Source organism: Sus scrofa, chromosome X (genome assembly GCF_054392235.1).
Source record: "Sus scrofa isolate SSC_HxYL_T2T_F1_AM1 chromosome X, Sscrofa_HxYL_maternal_Yorkshire_Landrace_v2.0, whole genome shotgun sequence".
NCBI lineage: Eukaryota > Metazoa > Chordata > Mammalia > Artiodactyla > Suidae > Sus > Sus scrofa.
In genome coordinates this window covers 99,302,214-99,319,293 of record NC_139401.1, presented here as the reverse complement: position 1 = coordinate 99,319,293, position 17,080 = coordinate 99,302,214, and the positions used below count along the sequence as shown (strand labels likewise).

At 36.9% G+C, this 17,080-nt stretch overlaps 1 protein-coding gene across 2 annotated transcripts in view; it reads right to left on the bottom strand.

Moving 5' to 3' along the window:
* COL4A5 (collagen type IV alpha 5 chain) overlaps window positions 1–17,080 on the bottom strand; it is a 224,922-nt gene that overhangs the window by 85,728 nt on the left and 122,114 nt on the right. For both annotated transcript variants that reach the window (XR_014835517.1, XM_021080780.2), the window contains exons 9-19: window positions 16,530–16,610; window positions 14,214–14,276; window positions 13,329–13,364; window positions 13,198–13,239; window positions 12,936–13,028; window positions 11,201–11,254; window positions 11,045–11,101; window positions 10,728–10,772; window positions 9,076–9,129; window positions 7,240–7,281; window positions 5,461–5,587 (exon numbers count right to left, since the gene is read on the bottom strand). Coding sequence is in view for 1 of the 2 variants with exons in the window: in XM_021080780.2 (XP_020936439.1) it covers window positions 5,461–5,587; window positions 7,240–7,281; window positions 9,076–9,129; window positions 10,728–10,772; window positions 11,045–11,101; window positions 11,201–11,254; window positions 12,936–13,028; window positions 13,198–13,239; window positions 13,329–13,364; window positions 14,214–14,276; window positions 16,530–16,610 (694 nt within the window). In the remaining variant the exon portion in view is untranslated. The remainder of the gene's footprint in view (window positions 1–5,460; window positions 5,588–7,239; window positions 7,282–9,075; window positions 9,130–10,727; window positions 10,773–11,044; window positions 11,102–11,200; window positions 11,255–12,935; window positions 13,029–13,197; window positions 13,240–13,328; window positions 13,365–14,213; window positions 14,277–16,529; window positions 16,611–17,080) is intronic.

The window sequence follows — 17,080 nt, the reverse complement described above, 5'->3', positions numbered from 1 at the left end:
CTGCACAATCCTGTACCTCCTATATGAAATGGAGCTTCATCAAGTTAAGGTAATTCCCTTCTAATCTTAGTTTAGGCATTTTTTTCCTTTTAAAAGTGAATTGACTGTTTTCACTGCATCTGTTGACCTATTCTTTTTTAATATGTCAGTGTAGTCAATTACAGTAATGTTGAACTATCCTTGCAATCTTAGGGTGAAATCTACTTGGTTATAGTATCATATTATTTAATATACTTCTGGATTGATGTGATATTTTATTTGCTACTTCTACATTCATAAATGATACTGAACTATAACTATTGCCAATGTATGTACTTAGTGGCTTGGTATCAATACTGTTTAGTTGATTTCCTTTTTAAATAATGTTCTGAAACAAGTTTATAAATTATGAGAATTACCTGCTCAAGAACTTTGTAGAATTCATTCATAAAACTCTACAAAACTACCCACAAGGAGTTCCTGATGTGGCTCAGTAGATTAAGAACCTGACCAGTATCCATGAGGATGTGGGCCCGATCCCTGGCCCTGTTCAGTGGGTTAAGGATTTGGTGTTGCCATGAGTAAGTATAGGTTGACGACGTGGTTGAATCCCGCAGCTGCAGCTCCGATTCAACCCCTAGCCTGGGAACTGTCATATGCTGCAGGTGCAGCCTTAAGAAGACAGAAATAAATAAATAAATAAATGAATAAATAAAAGCAAATAAATACAACCACCCACAAAACCAGTGCTTTTTCATGGAGACCTTCAACATTTCAAATCATGGAGATGATGGTAGCGGATCTCCTTAGGTTTCCTACTTTCTCGGAAAAATTTTATTAATTTATATTTTCTGTTTCACAAGGAATGTGTATTTCATCTAGAATTTTAAATATGTTGATATATTTTTATAGTTTTGTAATTTAAATTTTTAATTGTATTTATGGTAATAATTTTTCTTTACTGATTTTATTTGTGCCTTCTCTTGCCTTTATCATATTTTATTTTTATTTTTACCTTTTGCAAGTTTTTCCTTCTATTTTGTTTGTGCTTATTTTATCATATTTTAGTCTTTTGTCTTTTGAGGGCTGCACCTGCGGCATATGGAGGTTCCCAGGCTAGGGGTCCAATCGCAGCTGTAGCCGCCAGCCTACACCACAGCCCCAGTAACTCGGGATCCGAGCCGTGTCTGTGACCTACACCACAGCTCACAGCAACACCGGATCCTTAACCCACTGAGCGAGGCCAGGGATTGAACCCGCAACCTCATGGTTCCTAGTCGGATTCGTTTCTGCTGTGCCACGATAGGTACTCCTTATTTTATTTTTTATTATTTTCTAAACTTAGTTCATTTATTTTTAGTATCTTTAAATTTGTGATAAATTAAAGGTTATGACTTGGCTATATTTAATGAACTTTGATATGAGGTTGTTCAGAATTTAGTAGCTTATCCTCTTCATTTCTGAATCCTCTTTACCCCTAGAGTTATTTACAAATATGCATTTTAATATAAAAATATTTGGTGCTTTTTATTGTTAATTTCTAACTTAATTTCATTGTGGTCACAGAGTATGGGCTGTATATAATTTTAAAAGATTTTTTCTCAAGGGAACCCTCCTGCACTGTTGGTGGGAATGGAATCTGGTACAGCCACTATGGAGAACAGTTTGGAGATACCTTAGAAATCTATACATAGAACTTCCATATGACCCTGCAATCCCACTCTTGGGCATCTATCTGGACAAAACTCTACTTAAAAGAGACACATGCACCCGCATGTTCATTGCAGCACTATTCACAATAGCCAGGACAGATAGTCCATTGACAGATGATTGGATTCAGAAGATGTGGTATATATACACAATGGAATACTACTCAGCCATAAAAAAGAATGACATAATGCCATTTGCAGCAACATGGATGGAACTAGAGACTCTCATACTGAGTGAAATGAGCCAGAAAGACAAAGACAAATACCATATGATATCACTTATAACTGGAATCTAATATCCAGCACAAATGAACATCTCCTTAGAAAAGAAAATCATGGACTTGGAGAAAAGACTTGTGGCTGCCTGATGGGAGGGGGAGGGAGTGGGAGGGATCGGGAGCTTGGGCTTATCAGACACAACTTAGAATAGATTTACAAGGAGTCCTGCTGAATAGCATTGAGAACTTTGTCTAGATACTCATGTTGCAACAGAACAAAGGGTGGGGAAAAAATGTAATTGTAATGTATACATGTAAGGATAACTTGATCCCCTTGCTGTACAGTGGGAAAATAAAAAAAAAAATTTTTTTCTCGTTTAATAGTGTCAATCTCCATAACTGTTTCATGTGCGTTTGAAAAGAATGTACATGGCATTCCCGTCGTGGCTCAGTGGTTAACGAATCTGACTGGGAACTATAAGGTTGTGGGTTCAATCCCTGGCCTCGCTCAGTGGGTTAAAGATCTGGCATTGCCATGAGCTGTGGTGTAGGTCACAGATGAGGGTTTGGATCCCGCATTGCTGTGGCTCTGGTGTGGGCCAGCAGCTACAGCTCCAATAGACCCCTAGCCTGGGAACCTCCAGGTGCAGCCCTAGAAAAGACAAAAAGACAAAAAAATAAAAATAAAAAAAATAAATAGAAAAGAATGTACACCCTCTGTGGCACAAAAAGGTTTTCTCGCTCCCACGTAAATACAGCTCAATTGTGTTGCTCAAATCACTTATATTCTTATTTGTTTTCATCTACTTGATATGTTGGGGATTTGCCAAATCATCTCTTATAATTTGTCAGTTTTCACTTTCAATATTTAAAGTGATATTTTTAGATGCATAAGTTTCAGGACTTTTATATCATTGTGGTATAACTTGTCTATCCATATGAATATGTCTTTTAATGCACTTTTTGCACTGAATTCTATTTCATACTATATTGGAATTGCTAAACCAGCTTTCCTTTTGTTTGCATTTGTTTAATATCTTTCCGTTACTTTATTTTCAAATTTTCTATGTCCTTTTACTTTAGATATGTCTAATGCACACAGAATATAAATATTTTTCTTCCAATTTTATTTTTGCCTTTGTATTTTAATCAGTCTTTAGTCCTTTTCACACTTATTGGAGCTACTGATTCATTTTTAACTTCTTGTCATTTATTTTTTCTTTTTTTAAATTAAGGTGTAGTTGGAGTTCCCATCGTGGCTCAGTGGTTAACGAACCCAACTAGCATCCTTGAGGACACAGGTTCGCTCCCTGGCCTTGCTCAGTGAGTTAAGGATCTGGCATTGCCGTGAGCGGTGGTATAGGTCGCAGACGTGGCTCAGATCCTGTATTGCCGCAGCTCTGGCGCAGGCCAGCAGTGAACAGCTCCTATTCGACTCCTAGCCTGGGAACCTCCATATGCCACTGGTGTGGCCCTAAAAGACCAAAAAAAAAAAAAAGAGAGAGAGAGAGAGAAGAAAAAATTTAAGGTATAGTTGATTTACAATGTTGTGTCCATTTCTGTTATACAATAAAGTGACCTAGTCATACAAATATATATATATATATTAATATTATTTTCCATCCTGGTCTATCACAGGTCATTGGATCTAGGTCCCTGTGCTGTACAGTAGGACCTCATTGCTTATCCATTCTAAATGTAATAGTTTGTATCGACCAACTCCAAACTCCTCCTCCATCCCACTCCCTCTCACCTCCACCTTGGCAACCACAAGTCTCTGTATCTGTTTTGTCCCAACCCTAATTTGTATCACATAGGTCAAGACTTTTGGTCATCTTTCCTCAATGAGTGTATAAGTTACGTATTTTATTTCTATTACTTTCTAGTGGTTACTATTACAAATTTAACCTATGTATTTACACCTACATTTTTCTAATAACTTACAGAGTTAATATTTATATTCTTCCCCTCTAGCAAGACAAAAAAAACCTTCTCATTCACTTCCTCTATTCTTGATGTACCTCCACATCCTATGTTTGCAATGTGTAAAATTATAGTTCCATTTTGTTAATTAAAATACTTGTTTTTTCAATGATCAATACTTATTTAGACGTAAAACAGTTTATTAATATCTTTCCTAACCATTGCTTCTTGTATCTTACCCACCCCTCAACAACTTCATCCTGAATTCACTTCCTTCTTCTTAGAATAAAATCTCTGGTAACTATCTCAGAGAAGATCTGAAGGCAGTAAACTTTTTAAGTATCCCATCTTCACGCTAGGATGATAGTTTGATGTAATATAAAATCTCAAATTCATAGTTATTTTTCCTATTACTTTGAAAATGTGCTCCATTATCTTCCTCTGACTCTCACTGCTTTGTAGGTGATCTGCCTTTGCTCTCGGATAGTTTTTAAGAATTTCTTTTTATCCTTAAATACGAAAATGCCCCTACAATGCGTCTAGTTATCTATTTTTGTATTAGTATTATTTTCCTTTTGCTTAGCAATTCATAAGTCTTTTCATAGGGAATCATGTCTTTTTTTAATAGACATAAATTCTTATTAATTTCTGTCCTATTCTCTCCTCCTTAAACTTCTTCATGTTGGATTTGGGGACGTCTAGGTTTATCCTTTCTAGGTCTTCAATTTTATTTCATGCTATCCAACCCTTTAACTTTTTTGCTATATCCTTGGAGAATTCCTTATCTCAATTTCCCAGACACAGTATGTGTTTAGTCTACTATCTTGAAATGAGAAATCCAAAGTGCGTATTTAGAGCAAAATGAGATCCACAATTTATTCTCTCTCTCCTTGGGAGGAACACTCACTGGATGTCACTCATCTCATGATGTTCACAATTCAAGAGCCAAACATTTTTGAAGGGAAAGTAACAATAAGTTATTAAACACATACTTGTGACAGATACTGTATGAGATCTTTTTTCAAATTTTACATAAATCCGTACTATTACCTCCTTCAGAGAACATCGAAATAAACATGCTAAACAAGGAAAGTGCTCCATTTGTGGCCAAATGACAAATGCTTTACTATACTGTGTATCTTCAAGAAGGGAAGGGTAGAAAACTCAGTATCAAGCTCCAAGAATTTACTGCACAGCAAAATCATCATGGGGATTTCTAGGTAGATATTTCTACAATTCTATGTGGACAGGGCTGTTTTCTATTTAAAAATGCACGCACTCTTACATAACTAGGCATTGTTAGCACAATGTTCCCTTCCATAGCAGCATGAAAAATACAATGATTAATTTGGGGGCCACAGTAATGTTTGGTGGAATTTATCAAAAACAAAAGGTAGAAATGATGGGTTTTTTTTTTTTTAGGACAAAAGGTCACTATTCAAGTAATTCATACTTTTCTTAAACAAAGGACAGGTGAGCATGGCTCCAGTAAAGAGTTAAGAAGTTTCTGTCAATTAAAAAATACTCATGTCTCCTACTGACATGCTCACCCTGGAACTAGTATGATAATACTACTCATGGATTAGTAAAGACACTCTAAATACAAGGGCATTAAGTACAGTCTCTTTTACCTGGAGGTCCAGGAAGGCCAGGGGGACCCTGTATTCCAGGAAATCCTCGCTCTCCTTTTTCTCCAGGCAAGCCAGGTAACCCAATATTTCCTTTTTCTCCTATAGTTACACCAGGCCTAGGAATTACCTTTATTATGAAAGAGAAAAAAAATGAAAGAATTCAAACAGGAAGAGACTTGTTCTGAAAATAACCTAGCAGCTACATATGACTACAATGCCATCATTTTTCACAAAGAGTTCGGATGCAAAATTATCAAGACTTCTAACGTAGATTATGAGTCACATCCTATATCACTTCCATTCTTCAACAGATTAGAAAATGCGTAATGCCAGTACTAATATCACCAGCCTCCTTGAGCCCCAGGCTTACAGAGCTAGACTTGTTTGATGTCCCTTATCTTATATATTTCACATTCAATTCATTCTAATCTCCTAAAGCTGATAATTCTTAACTAAAAATGAGGCATAACTCTCCAGGCGTCCCCTTGTGGTTCATTGGGTTAAGGATCTCACTGCTGTGGCCTGATTTCAATCCCTGGCCCAGAGAACTTCCACATGCGGTAGGCATGGCCAAAAAAAAAAAAAAAAAAAAAAAGTCTCTCCAATTTGTCCCCTTCTATTCTGTGGCAATAGCCACTATCCTTATGTCACACCTGGACTAACAGAAGTGACTCTCGGCTCGTCCCCTTGAATCCAAATCTTCTACCAGCACACACAGTTCCTCAAAAACCAATTTTTTTAGTTATCCTGTTTAAGGACTGTTCACTACTTCTTACTTTATCTGATGTCACTTTTAACCCTGAACTCGGCCAAGTCCTTTCTCACTCCCAATACCTCTCTCGCCTGTTTCATGTCCTGTTATTTCTAGCAATGACTTTTTAGGACGGTAAGGTCTGATTATAACCACTTCACGCATGTAGCACATTCTTGTCTTTGCCTTTGACTATGCATTCCAAACATGTATAATGCTTTCCCCCCAGTCTTTGTCAACCCACACTGCTTTCTTCTAAAAAAAGCAAGTATCAATATATGAGCTCGCTATGGACAAAAATCATTAAATTCATGTTATTCAAACATCTGAACATACGGTTTTATGGCACTTGCCCCTTTGCAGCTTCAGTGCAGTCTAAAGCCAAATGTCTTAACAGATTTCAATGAAAAGAAACCCACTATGTCAATTGCAACGGTGACATTTTATTTTTAATAACAATGAAAATGTATTTGACTAAAATTTCATGGGGAATGCAAACAGGACAGAAAAATTTGTAAACCCCTCAAGTATTCTTTTACAGAGCAGGTCCCTACATTTGTTATTAAGAGCTCCTAGGAAGCACACACTCAGGGAAGAAAGAGGTGTGAATCAGACAATTACAAATTGAGAAAACCTATTAAGACCAAATCCATCTTTCCCCTGAGCTCTCCAGGGGAAGGGACCAATCCCGAGTTCCCCAACAGTTTCCTTTTTTTTTGAATCTTTGTAAGCAACACTTGCACCACCTGCTGGTTACTTGAGAAATGATTTGGCAATCATGATGTAAAAAACGCGATGCCATAATTTTGGACCTTTATTTTGGAAAAGTAACATACAGGCAGAACAATACAAAGACTCTGAGTTCAACAGCACTGAAGTTTTTAAATGTAAAGGCTTTTAGGCCAGTAGAAGTTGATAATGACTTAGAATTTTGTGTTCTATGAGGAAAAGGTACAGAGTACATAATTAAGGCACAAAAATTCAGATGTATTAATAAATGTAATAAATTAAAATATACAAAAACTTACAAGTCCAGGAGGCCCAGTTGGGCCAGTGTCACCTTTTTGGCCCTGTTCAAGACAATTGTAAAGTAGATTAGTAGAAATCAATTTCCTCAAAAATATAACAGGTAATTAAGCTTCATAAAGACCCCAAAATCCATAATAAAATATCTCAAGGAGACATACAAAATGAGGTAGTGAAACTGTACTCTAGCTAAGCCTAGGAACTGATGACTCAGATGTACAAGCTATATGATGTTCACCAAATCAATTTAACTTCTCTGCCTTATATATAGATCAGACGTCTATGGTATTTCTAGCTGTAACATTCTTAGATTTTAAAATTCCTATCTTCCAGCAAACTATCCTCTATAAAGAAGATGCCAAATTTAAAAACTGGTATCGCCAGAATCAGCTAAAACCATTATTATTATTATTATTTTGTTGCTGTTTTTATACTTAGCCATGTTCCTTTTCAAAAAAGCTGTCAAAGACCTAAATTTAGTGTCATTTCCATTAGTGACAGATATTTAAGAGCTGACAGACTTAACTATCATCAGGAAAAGCTAATAAATCATAATTCCTTTTGTGATTTTGCTCTTAAGATTCTAATGAAAGACAATTCAGAAAAAGCTGTTACCCTTAACCAGTAGTTACAACAGCTGTCTCTCTCACACCTCTCGTCTCATTATAGACTTGGTCATTAAACTCTTTCATCTATCTGTAAGCTCCTTTTAGTTTAAGGAAATAATCTGTCCTATAACTTTACTTACAACTAGCAAAACAAAATTCTATTCTCTGAGTGTTTATTATCTTCCTTTATTCTAGCTATGCCTCTCGAGCCAAGCTAGAACTTGGATCTAGTTTAGAGACAAAACGTATTTAAAACATGTGCCCTCTAGGTACATTCGAGTTTGAGACGCCTTTCCTCCTTGCCTACAAAACCAAGCTTTTTAGTTTGGGTTCTCATAGAAAGCAATTAAAGACCAGAGAGATTGGAAAACTGAATATTTTGTGAGCTGCTACAAACCGGGGAACTGTGTGCTTCATATATTCTTTCAAAGTCACTTTTAAAAGAGGGAACTAAATAAATGACTTCAGTCAGGCTGCATGGCCAAATGAGAAAAAAAACAAAACAAAACAACAAAGAGTCAGCCACAGGCTTCCAGACAGTAATTGCATAGAGAATGGAAATGTTTAGTGGAGACATTCTAAATTCACAGCTATAAGCCTTTTTAGTATGAGGACCTCACTAAAATAGTGCTGAATCCTCTTTCTGGAGAACAAAAGTTTTGCAGATACAAGCTCGAAAGCAAAGGCACCAGCTTTTCCCACTGGTAATGCTAAAGTTAAACAATGCTCTGTGTATTTCCACCACAAGGACTGTGATTTAGGATAATGAATGAAAACTTAGAGGAACTAGTATAAAACAAAAGGGAGTCATGCTAAAAGATAAGATTTAAAAGGTATGTTTTGAATACAAAAGCTAGTCACTCAGAATTTTCCACTTACACCTCAAAATTGGGCAAGAAAGGGACTATGGTAACTAGACTAAAAACAGTCAAGTCAGGAGTTCCCGTTGTGGTGCAGTGGTTAACGAATCCAACTAGGAACCATGAGGTTGAGGGTTCGATCCCTGGCCTTGCTCAGTGGGTTAAGGATCCAGCGTTGCTGTGAGCTGTGGTGTAGGTTGCAGACGCAGCTCAGATCCCATGTTGCTGTGGCTCTGGCGTGGGCCAGCGGCTACAGCTCCGATTCGACCCCTAGCCTGGGAACCCCCATATGCTGAGGGAGCGGCCCAAGAAATGGCAAAAAGACAAACAAAACAAAAAAACAGTCACGTCAAAATATTAAAATGCTTACCTTTTCTCCATCCCTTCCTGGTGCACCGGGGTAACCTCGATCACCAGGCAAACCCTTTAAAACACAGAGCGACATCAGTAAAAATGGTGGAGTAAGGACCCCCCAAAATCCTCTCCTCCACTAAAGCAACAAGGATACTGGGAGAAATGGTCAGAGTCATCCTTTTTAGAATTCTAGACATGAAGGAAAGACTTGCAGCAATTTGGAAAGTGTTCCTTGGTGTGAAAAAAAAAAAGATTGTATCTTGGTAAGAACATAGAGGTTTGTGGCAGCTCTATTCCCATTATCCTTCCTTCCTCAGCTCTGCAGCAGCCTGGAAAACCAAGAGCTCACGACCAAGGTAAAAAGCAGCAGCATTGCAGCTGGAAGGGAAAGAACCAGGGTGACGTTTGTTTGAACAAACTTCATTCCCAGAGAACTGTCATTTTTGACCTAGCTAGTGGTTTCCCAAAAGATCCCACTTTCAAGACGATCTTTATTTGACCTAATTTTAGTTCTCCCAGTGCAGAGGAAAGCCTTTTCCCTAGGAATATCTGTCAAAAACAATCAGAGGTAATCGCTGAACATCATGGTTGCCTAAATCGTTGTTCCATAAGCAGCCAGTGACTGAATCCCTGAATCTAACCCCTCATAGACCATTTTACATGTTTAAGCCATTGGTGAATCTAGAGCTTGTAAGCTGAGGACTTCCTCTTTAGCAAAAGCATCTGGAAACCAATTTATCTGATTTAATTAATTCCAACTTCCAGTCTCGTTAAGAATGCTCCAGAAGAGTCTCCAAATTCATCAAATTTTCTATCTGTCCTTGAAAACTTCTTTTAACATCTATAGTGGATACTCTTGATACTGTGGCTGCTCGAAATAATGTTCTTGGACATTATTGTAATTTTCATTTTCATTTCACTAATGTAATTTTCATTTTCCTCTTTGGGGGGGTGCTAATTAGAATCATGTGTCAAAAATTGTACTAAAAAATGTGTGTTCACACAAAAAAATGGTGTCTGAATGTTTTTAGTGGCTTATGCATGATGGTTCAAACCAGAAACAATAAAATATCCTTCAATGGGTAAATTCATAAACAAACCTTGGTACATCTACACAAGCAAATACTGGTCAGCAATCAAAAGTGGATAAACTACTACTAATATACAGCACAATGTATTATACTATGAGAGAGAATTCTGATTCAAAAAGCTAAATATAATATGACTCTATATGATACTCTAGAATAGGCAATATTATAGGGATGGAGAAGAGATCAGTTGTTTCCAGAGGCTTTGGGTCAGGGTGAAGGGTACAGAATAACTAGAAAACATCACAATCAAATTTCTGAGGGTGATTGGAAAAATGTTTGCTGATGGAGATGGTTATATAACTATATGTGTTTGTCCAAACACACAGAACTGTACAGTCAAAATGGTTTATTTTACTGTACATAAATTATCTCAATAAATACGACTTAAAATCTGTCTTACAAAACAGAGGAATTGCAAATTCATATTCAAAAGACAAATAAAGAATAATTTCCATTCAACTATTTCCAAACCTAAGCCTTTTTGCCATCCTGCTTCTTTATCAACATGTACAAATGTCATTTGTTTTTGTTTTTGTTTTTTTTTTTTTGCAGTAGTGGATGGACTTTAAATACTCACTGGAATTCCTGGTTGGCCACTCTCTCCATCTTTGCCTGGTTTACCCTATAAGAGTCAAAGAAATATACGAATAGAAATTTGTTATTTAGAAGTATAAGGTTAAAAAATATAATAAGCTTTTTTTTCCTGCCTTAGACTCTATGAAGTAGACTTTTTGGATTTCAATGTTATAAGAAATAAATGAATATGTCAGTCATGACATTTTGAGGCAATGAAAGCAGGAATTAAGATGAAAGAACAAAATTATATGCAGGCACCCACGTGCACACACATGTAAACTTAGTTTTGCAAAGAGTACTGGTAGCCATAACACTTACTCTTTTGCCAGGCTCTCCTTGCTCACCCTTCTCACCTTTCACACCACCTGGAGGACCCTGTATACACAAAAGTAAATTTACAATGGTTCATGGAGTACTACGCATCAATATCAATTTACAGTAAATGATAATGAAAAAAAAATTGAGGTTACTTACCGGAGGACCACGTATCCCTGGAGGTCCAGGAGGCCCCCGGTCACCAGGAAGGCCCTATGCAGTAGCAGAGGAAAGGAAAGCAGTATTAATATTGTTAGTACTAGAGCTACATAGGAACACTTTTTTTGTTTTTAATTTTATGGCCACACCCACGGTTTATGGAAGTTCCCGGACTAGGGATTGAATCTGAACCACAGTTGCAACAACGCCAGATCCTTTTAACCCACCACGCCAAGCCAGGGATCAAACCTGCACCTCTGCAGCGACCCAAGCTGCTGGAGTCAGAACATTAACCCACTGCGCAAGAGCGGGAGCTCCAGGAACACTTTCTTTTTGATAGGCAAGAAATAGATTTATTAAGATAGGATGCTTGTGAGGGATACAAGCAGGCAGGCAAAGAAACTCTGGAAAAGTCTTTTCTTTTTCTCTTTTTTTCTTTTCTTTTTTCTTTTTCTTTTTCTTTTTTTTTTTTTTTTTTTTTTTTTTGACCACATCCACAGCACAGTTCCAGGGCCAGAGACTGAACCCAGGCCACAGCTGAGACCGAAATGCCAGGAACACTTTTAACAAGCTGAACTATAGATTCATTTAATATAACCAAAGATAACAGGATGTTGAAATCTACTAGACAAAAGATTCTAGAGCCATCTTTGCTCATTTCAGTTAATTTTTAGTGTTACGTATGAGCCAAGACTTGAGATAAATAACAAGAAAATAATTAATGTAATAATGATATGTATTCTTATATTTTATAAAAATCAGGAGAACTTAAAACTAGGAAACTGGGGGGGCTATATAACACACATACATTTTGGCAGAGAATTAAATAGCTTAATCCATATTGATGGTAGAGTTTCAAAAGAATTTGTCCTTTATGCTTAACTTTTTTATTAGCAGTTAAGTGAAACAACTTTGCACACACTCTGTTGATGGGTGAGCCACTCTTCTATAAAAGGCATATTTGATCCCCTCATCTATTCAAGTAGAAGCAACATATCCTATAATGAATTCTAAACACAACAAGGTTTTATAGGGCAGTAACATCTTTTCCCTTGCATATCAGTGAAATGTAGAGAATACAGTCATCTAAAGCAACGACAATCTACCTTACCATGACTGAATTTTGTACATGAAGACATTATTCATAATAACCCAAAATGGAAACAATCCAAATGTCCATCGACTGACAAATTAATAAACAAAATGTGTAATATACACACAAAGGAATATTATTCAGCTATGAAAAGGAATGGAGTACTGATACATGGCCACGATATGGATGAACTTGAAAATACACAAAAATGTATAAAAGAAACTAGACAGAGAGGACCATAGATCGTATGATTCCACTTATATAAAATGTCCCAAATAGGCAAATCTACAGAGCGAAAAATTAGATTAGTGGTTTCTAGGGCTCAAGAGTTTGAGGAGAAATGGGGAGTGACAACTAATAGGTATTGAGTTTAGCTGGAAGGGGCTCATGAGAATGTTCTAAAATTAGATTATAGTGATGGTTTCACTACCTTGTGAATATACTAAAAAATGTATACTTTAATGGGTGAACTGTATGCTATGTAAAGTATATCTCAATAAAGCTATTTAAAAAATTATCTCAAATCCTTGTTTTTTTAAAAAATACTTTCACATATACCCATATCCCAGCTTGAAATGCGTTTTAGTGGCATATGCCACTTTCACAGCAAGATGTTCGTTGATTTCCTTTCTACATACTCACCTGATCTCCTTTCTGAAACTCTACATCGATTGGTCTTTTCTGTTCGCTAATCTGCCCAGGTGGCCCAGGGGGGCCCTGAAGACCTTGCTCACCCTGTTTGCAAGATAAAATTTAAAAATGACATTTCATAGTTTACACAGACAATAACATAACAATATGAGGAGCTAAGTCGGTTGCAAGAAGCAAAAAAGACAAGTTCAAATGACTATGAAAGGAAAAGAATGGAGAGCTGAATAATCAACTTTTTTTTTTCTTTACTCACCTTTTCACCCTTGGGTCCCTGGAAATTTAAGCCCATGTTCCCCTGAAGAGAGAGATTTCAGTTTAAAACCTCATTGACAATATCAAAAAGAATCTACACCAAATAAAAGACGTACAGAAAAATAAAATTACCTTTGGTCCTGGAAGTCCTGGCGGGCCAGGAGGGCCCTAAGAATAAAAGACACAGAGCAGGAAAACATTGTATTAATTCGTGTATTAAAAAGATGATTTGAATTCATAAAAAGAGAGCACTGAAAAAGACCTTCAAAGTAATTTCGTTTTTTTCTCATTGCTTTCTAGACAGAGATACACATTTAAGTGAATTTAAACGAACTAGGTGATTGTGGAAACTCCTTGGGACAGGCTACAAGTGGGCGGGAGAAGCATAAGGATGGGCAGAGGCAGAGGGGTAACACTCGTGCCAAAAAGTAATAGATAAACTAATCTCAACAAACATCAAATTTGTCATATCAGAATTATAGGTTAAATTTAGGTACTATAAGACAATCAACTGTCTAGTTCTAAAAGGGATATGTTTACTTTTTTAGTCCAGTTTTATTTTATATGATCTTTGTATATTTAAGAAAGTTTCAAGGTTTGAAAAGTTAAATTGGCCTTTGTCTGCCCACGTATCACCACTTCTTGATCTCAACGAATCTATTTATTTACATATTATACTTTGATGGCATTTCTAAAACTTCACTTCACCTGTTGAATCAGGGTTAATTACAGGGACATTCAGAAGTGCACAGTGAATTGGTTATGTGGCCACAAGAATTAAGGAAATTCAAGGTGTAAAAATACGCCTAGGGTAAGCCAGTGGTGTAACAACAGAGTTACGAAAAGGTGCCACAATCCCCACAGATTCAACATAACACTGTAAAATCTCCCACAAATAAGAAAACTATAGATCACGGGCACTGTAAATGCATTATGCTTTCAAGTAATATAAATAATACTAGTATTTGTGAAAGAAATCAAAAGAAAAGGAGGAGAAATGAAATTGCAGAAGCTTACCATCAAACCTGGTGGTCCTGGGGGACCAATTGGCCCTGGGATACCAGTGGGACCAGCTGGGCCCTGTTATAAAGAAAGTAAAGAAAATGATGAGGGAGTTCCCGTTGTGGCGCAGTGGTCAACAAATCCGATTAGGAACCATGAAGTTGCGGGTTCAATCCCTGGCCTTGCTCAGTGGGTTAAGGATCCGGCGTTGCCGTGAGCTGTGGTGTAGGTCGCAGATGCGGCTCGGATCCCGCGTTGCTGTGGCTCTGGCGTAGGCTGGCGGCTACAGCTCTGATGAGACCCTTAGCCTGGGAACCTCCATATGCCGCGGGAGCGGCCCAAGAAATGGCAAAAAGACCGGAAAAAAAAAAAAAAAAGAAGAAGAAGAAAAGAAAATGATGAGGAAAAAACCCTCACTGCATCGTACAAAGAACTAAATGGATGACATTTAAACTTTAGTTGTAAGACTTCTGTTATACAGTTTGATAATTTTGCAGTATGATAAGCAGAATTGGAAAACGCAGAAGAATAAAAGGATTAACTAACTCTAAAGAAAATCATCTAAATAGAATGTATGCAGCTTTTAGAAAACTTCTGGGACAGAAATGTGGGACAAACACATCGTAAGGAAGTTTTAGGATATAAAGCAATAAAGACGGTTATTTAGTGGGGCTTTTATGCTGGAAATGAGAAGACAGAGGCGACTGGTTTCAAGGAGGATTCTCTAATTTTAAAATAAAAATAGCTTCCTTTGTGGGGCAGCAGACTAAAGATCAGGCAGTGTCATTGCAGTGGCTCAGGTCCCTGCTTTGGAGCAAGTTGGATCCCTGGCCCAGGAACTTCCACATGCCCCAAGGGCAGCCAAAAAGAATAAATAAATAAAAAAGATTAAAGACAAAGAGGGAAGTAAGAATAACTGGGACAAAGGTAAGGGAATTGATGTAACGGTGGTGGAACACAATTTGGCATCTTAAGAAGTTAAGAGTTTGACGACCCTGAAATCTAGTAACGTAACATCTGGGTATAAATCCTGGATTATTCTGGGTTATGGGTTGGAAATCCTGTGAAATTGGATTGTTATGATCATTATATAACTACAGATGTGATAAATTCATTTGAGTAATAAAAAAAAAATCTCCAAATAACCCAAATATCCAACAAAAAAGGACCAGAGAAACAAACTGTAGCATATTCAAAAAATGCAATGTTACATGAAAGTGAAACTGAATGAACTACAGCCACATACAGCACAGATGAAGCTTAACATATCGAACAGAAAAAGTTGACGAAAACGACACATAAATTGTGTATTATTTTAAAAACTAAATATGCTTGTTTAAAAATATATGCACAGGTAATACAACTATTTTTAAGAAGCAACTGAAAACTCAGGATGGTAATTATACCTGAGGAGAATGCAGAAGGATGTGACTGCCAAGGAAACGACAGGTGGATTCAAATTATTTGTAATGTTCTAGTTCTTAAATGTTGTGTTGGCTTCATAAGTGTTCATCTGGTAGTTATGCTTCATAACCTACATATCTTTTGCATGTGTTCATTGTATTTTCAAGTATAATATAATAAAAATTTATAAGAGATAGAAGACAAGATTAGGAATATTTAAGAACATATGGATGGGTGATATCAACTATGGAATGAGAAGGTGACTAATGAAAAAAGTCCCTGACAGTGTATCTTAGTGATCAAATACTAGAGATAATGATCTTTATTTTTGGCAAAGGGAACAATCCTCAGGAAATAAGCATCAAGATATTAATTCCCTTATCTATAAATACTCCAAAGTTATTATCGTCTCTATGTATGTGCTGTGTAGGCTGACATGACTTTTTCCTTAATATTATACCTGATGTTCACTATGCATAAATTTTATTCTTTTAGCCTTCAAAATATGTTCATATGTTATGTATAACTGATAGTTACAAATGATGTCTTCTAATCTCTTAAATGGGAAACCCACAATTTTTATTTTTAGTCAGACAATTTACAATTATGAGAATTACTGCTACCAGCCTATTGATCCCAAGAGCACAAGAATAAAAAATATAGAAGCCTACTTCAGCTGCAAAACCCCAAAACAAAAATTTCTTTGGAAACTGGATTGAGAGGTAAGAGAACAAAGCAGCACTTCTTAAAATTCTCCCTGGTCCAGGCTGCTTTTATTTTCAGGTACAAGGTAACTGCAATGTCTGTCAAACTTCAGATGATAATTTCCATGACTCAAATAGAGAGTACTAGAGGCTGAAGATAAAAAAGTGATGTTGAGATCTGATTTAATCGATAGAGCAAAGAAGAAAATCACCAGGTGCTTACTTGTATTCCAGGAGGGCCTGGATATCCTGGATCACCCTTTGGTCCTGGTAGCGATGACATAATTATACTACCGGGTTCTCCCTGAAAGAAGCCATCAATGGAAATTGTAAGTAATAGTTATGATACATAACAACTGCCAAGAACACAAAAAAAAAAACGACCTGAGAACTCAATCTGTCATCTAAGTGAACTGGAAGATTAGATGATCTCAGGGATTAACACAAATAAATTTATCTTCTATTTATTTATTTTTTTTGTCTTTTCTAGGGCTGCTCCCTAGAAAAGACAAAAAAAGCATATGGAGGTTCCCAGGCTAGGGGTCAAATTAGAGCTAGAGCTGTTGGCCTACACCACAGCCACAGCAATGCCAGATTCGAGCTGCATCTGTGACCTACACCACAGCTCATGGCAATGCCAGATCCTTAACCTACTGAGTGAGGCCAGGGATCGAACCCGCAACCTCATCGTTCCTGGTCGGATTCGTTAACCACTGAGCCACGATGGGAACTCCCTTTTTTTTTTTTTAATAAATTTATCTTTTAAAGGAAAAT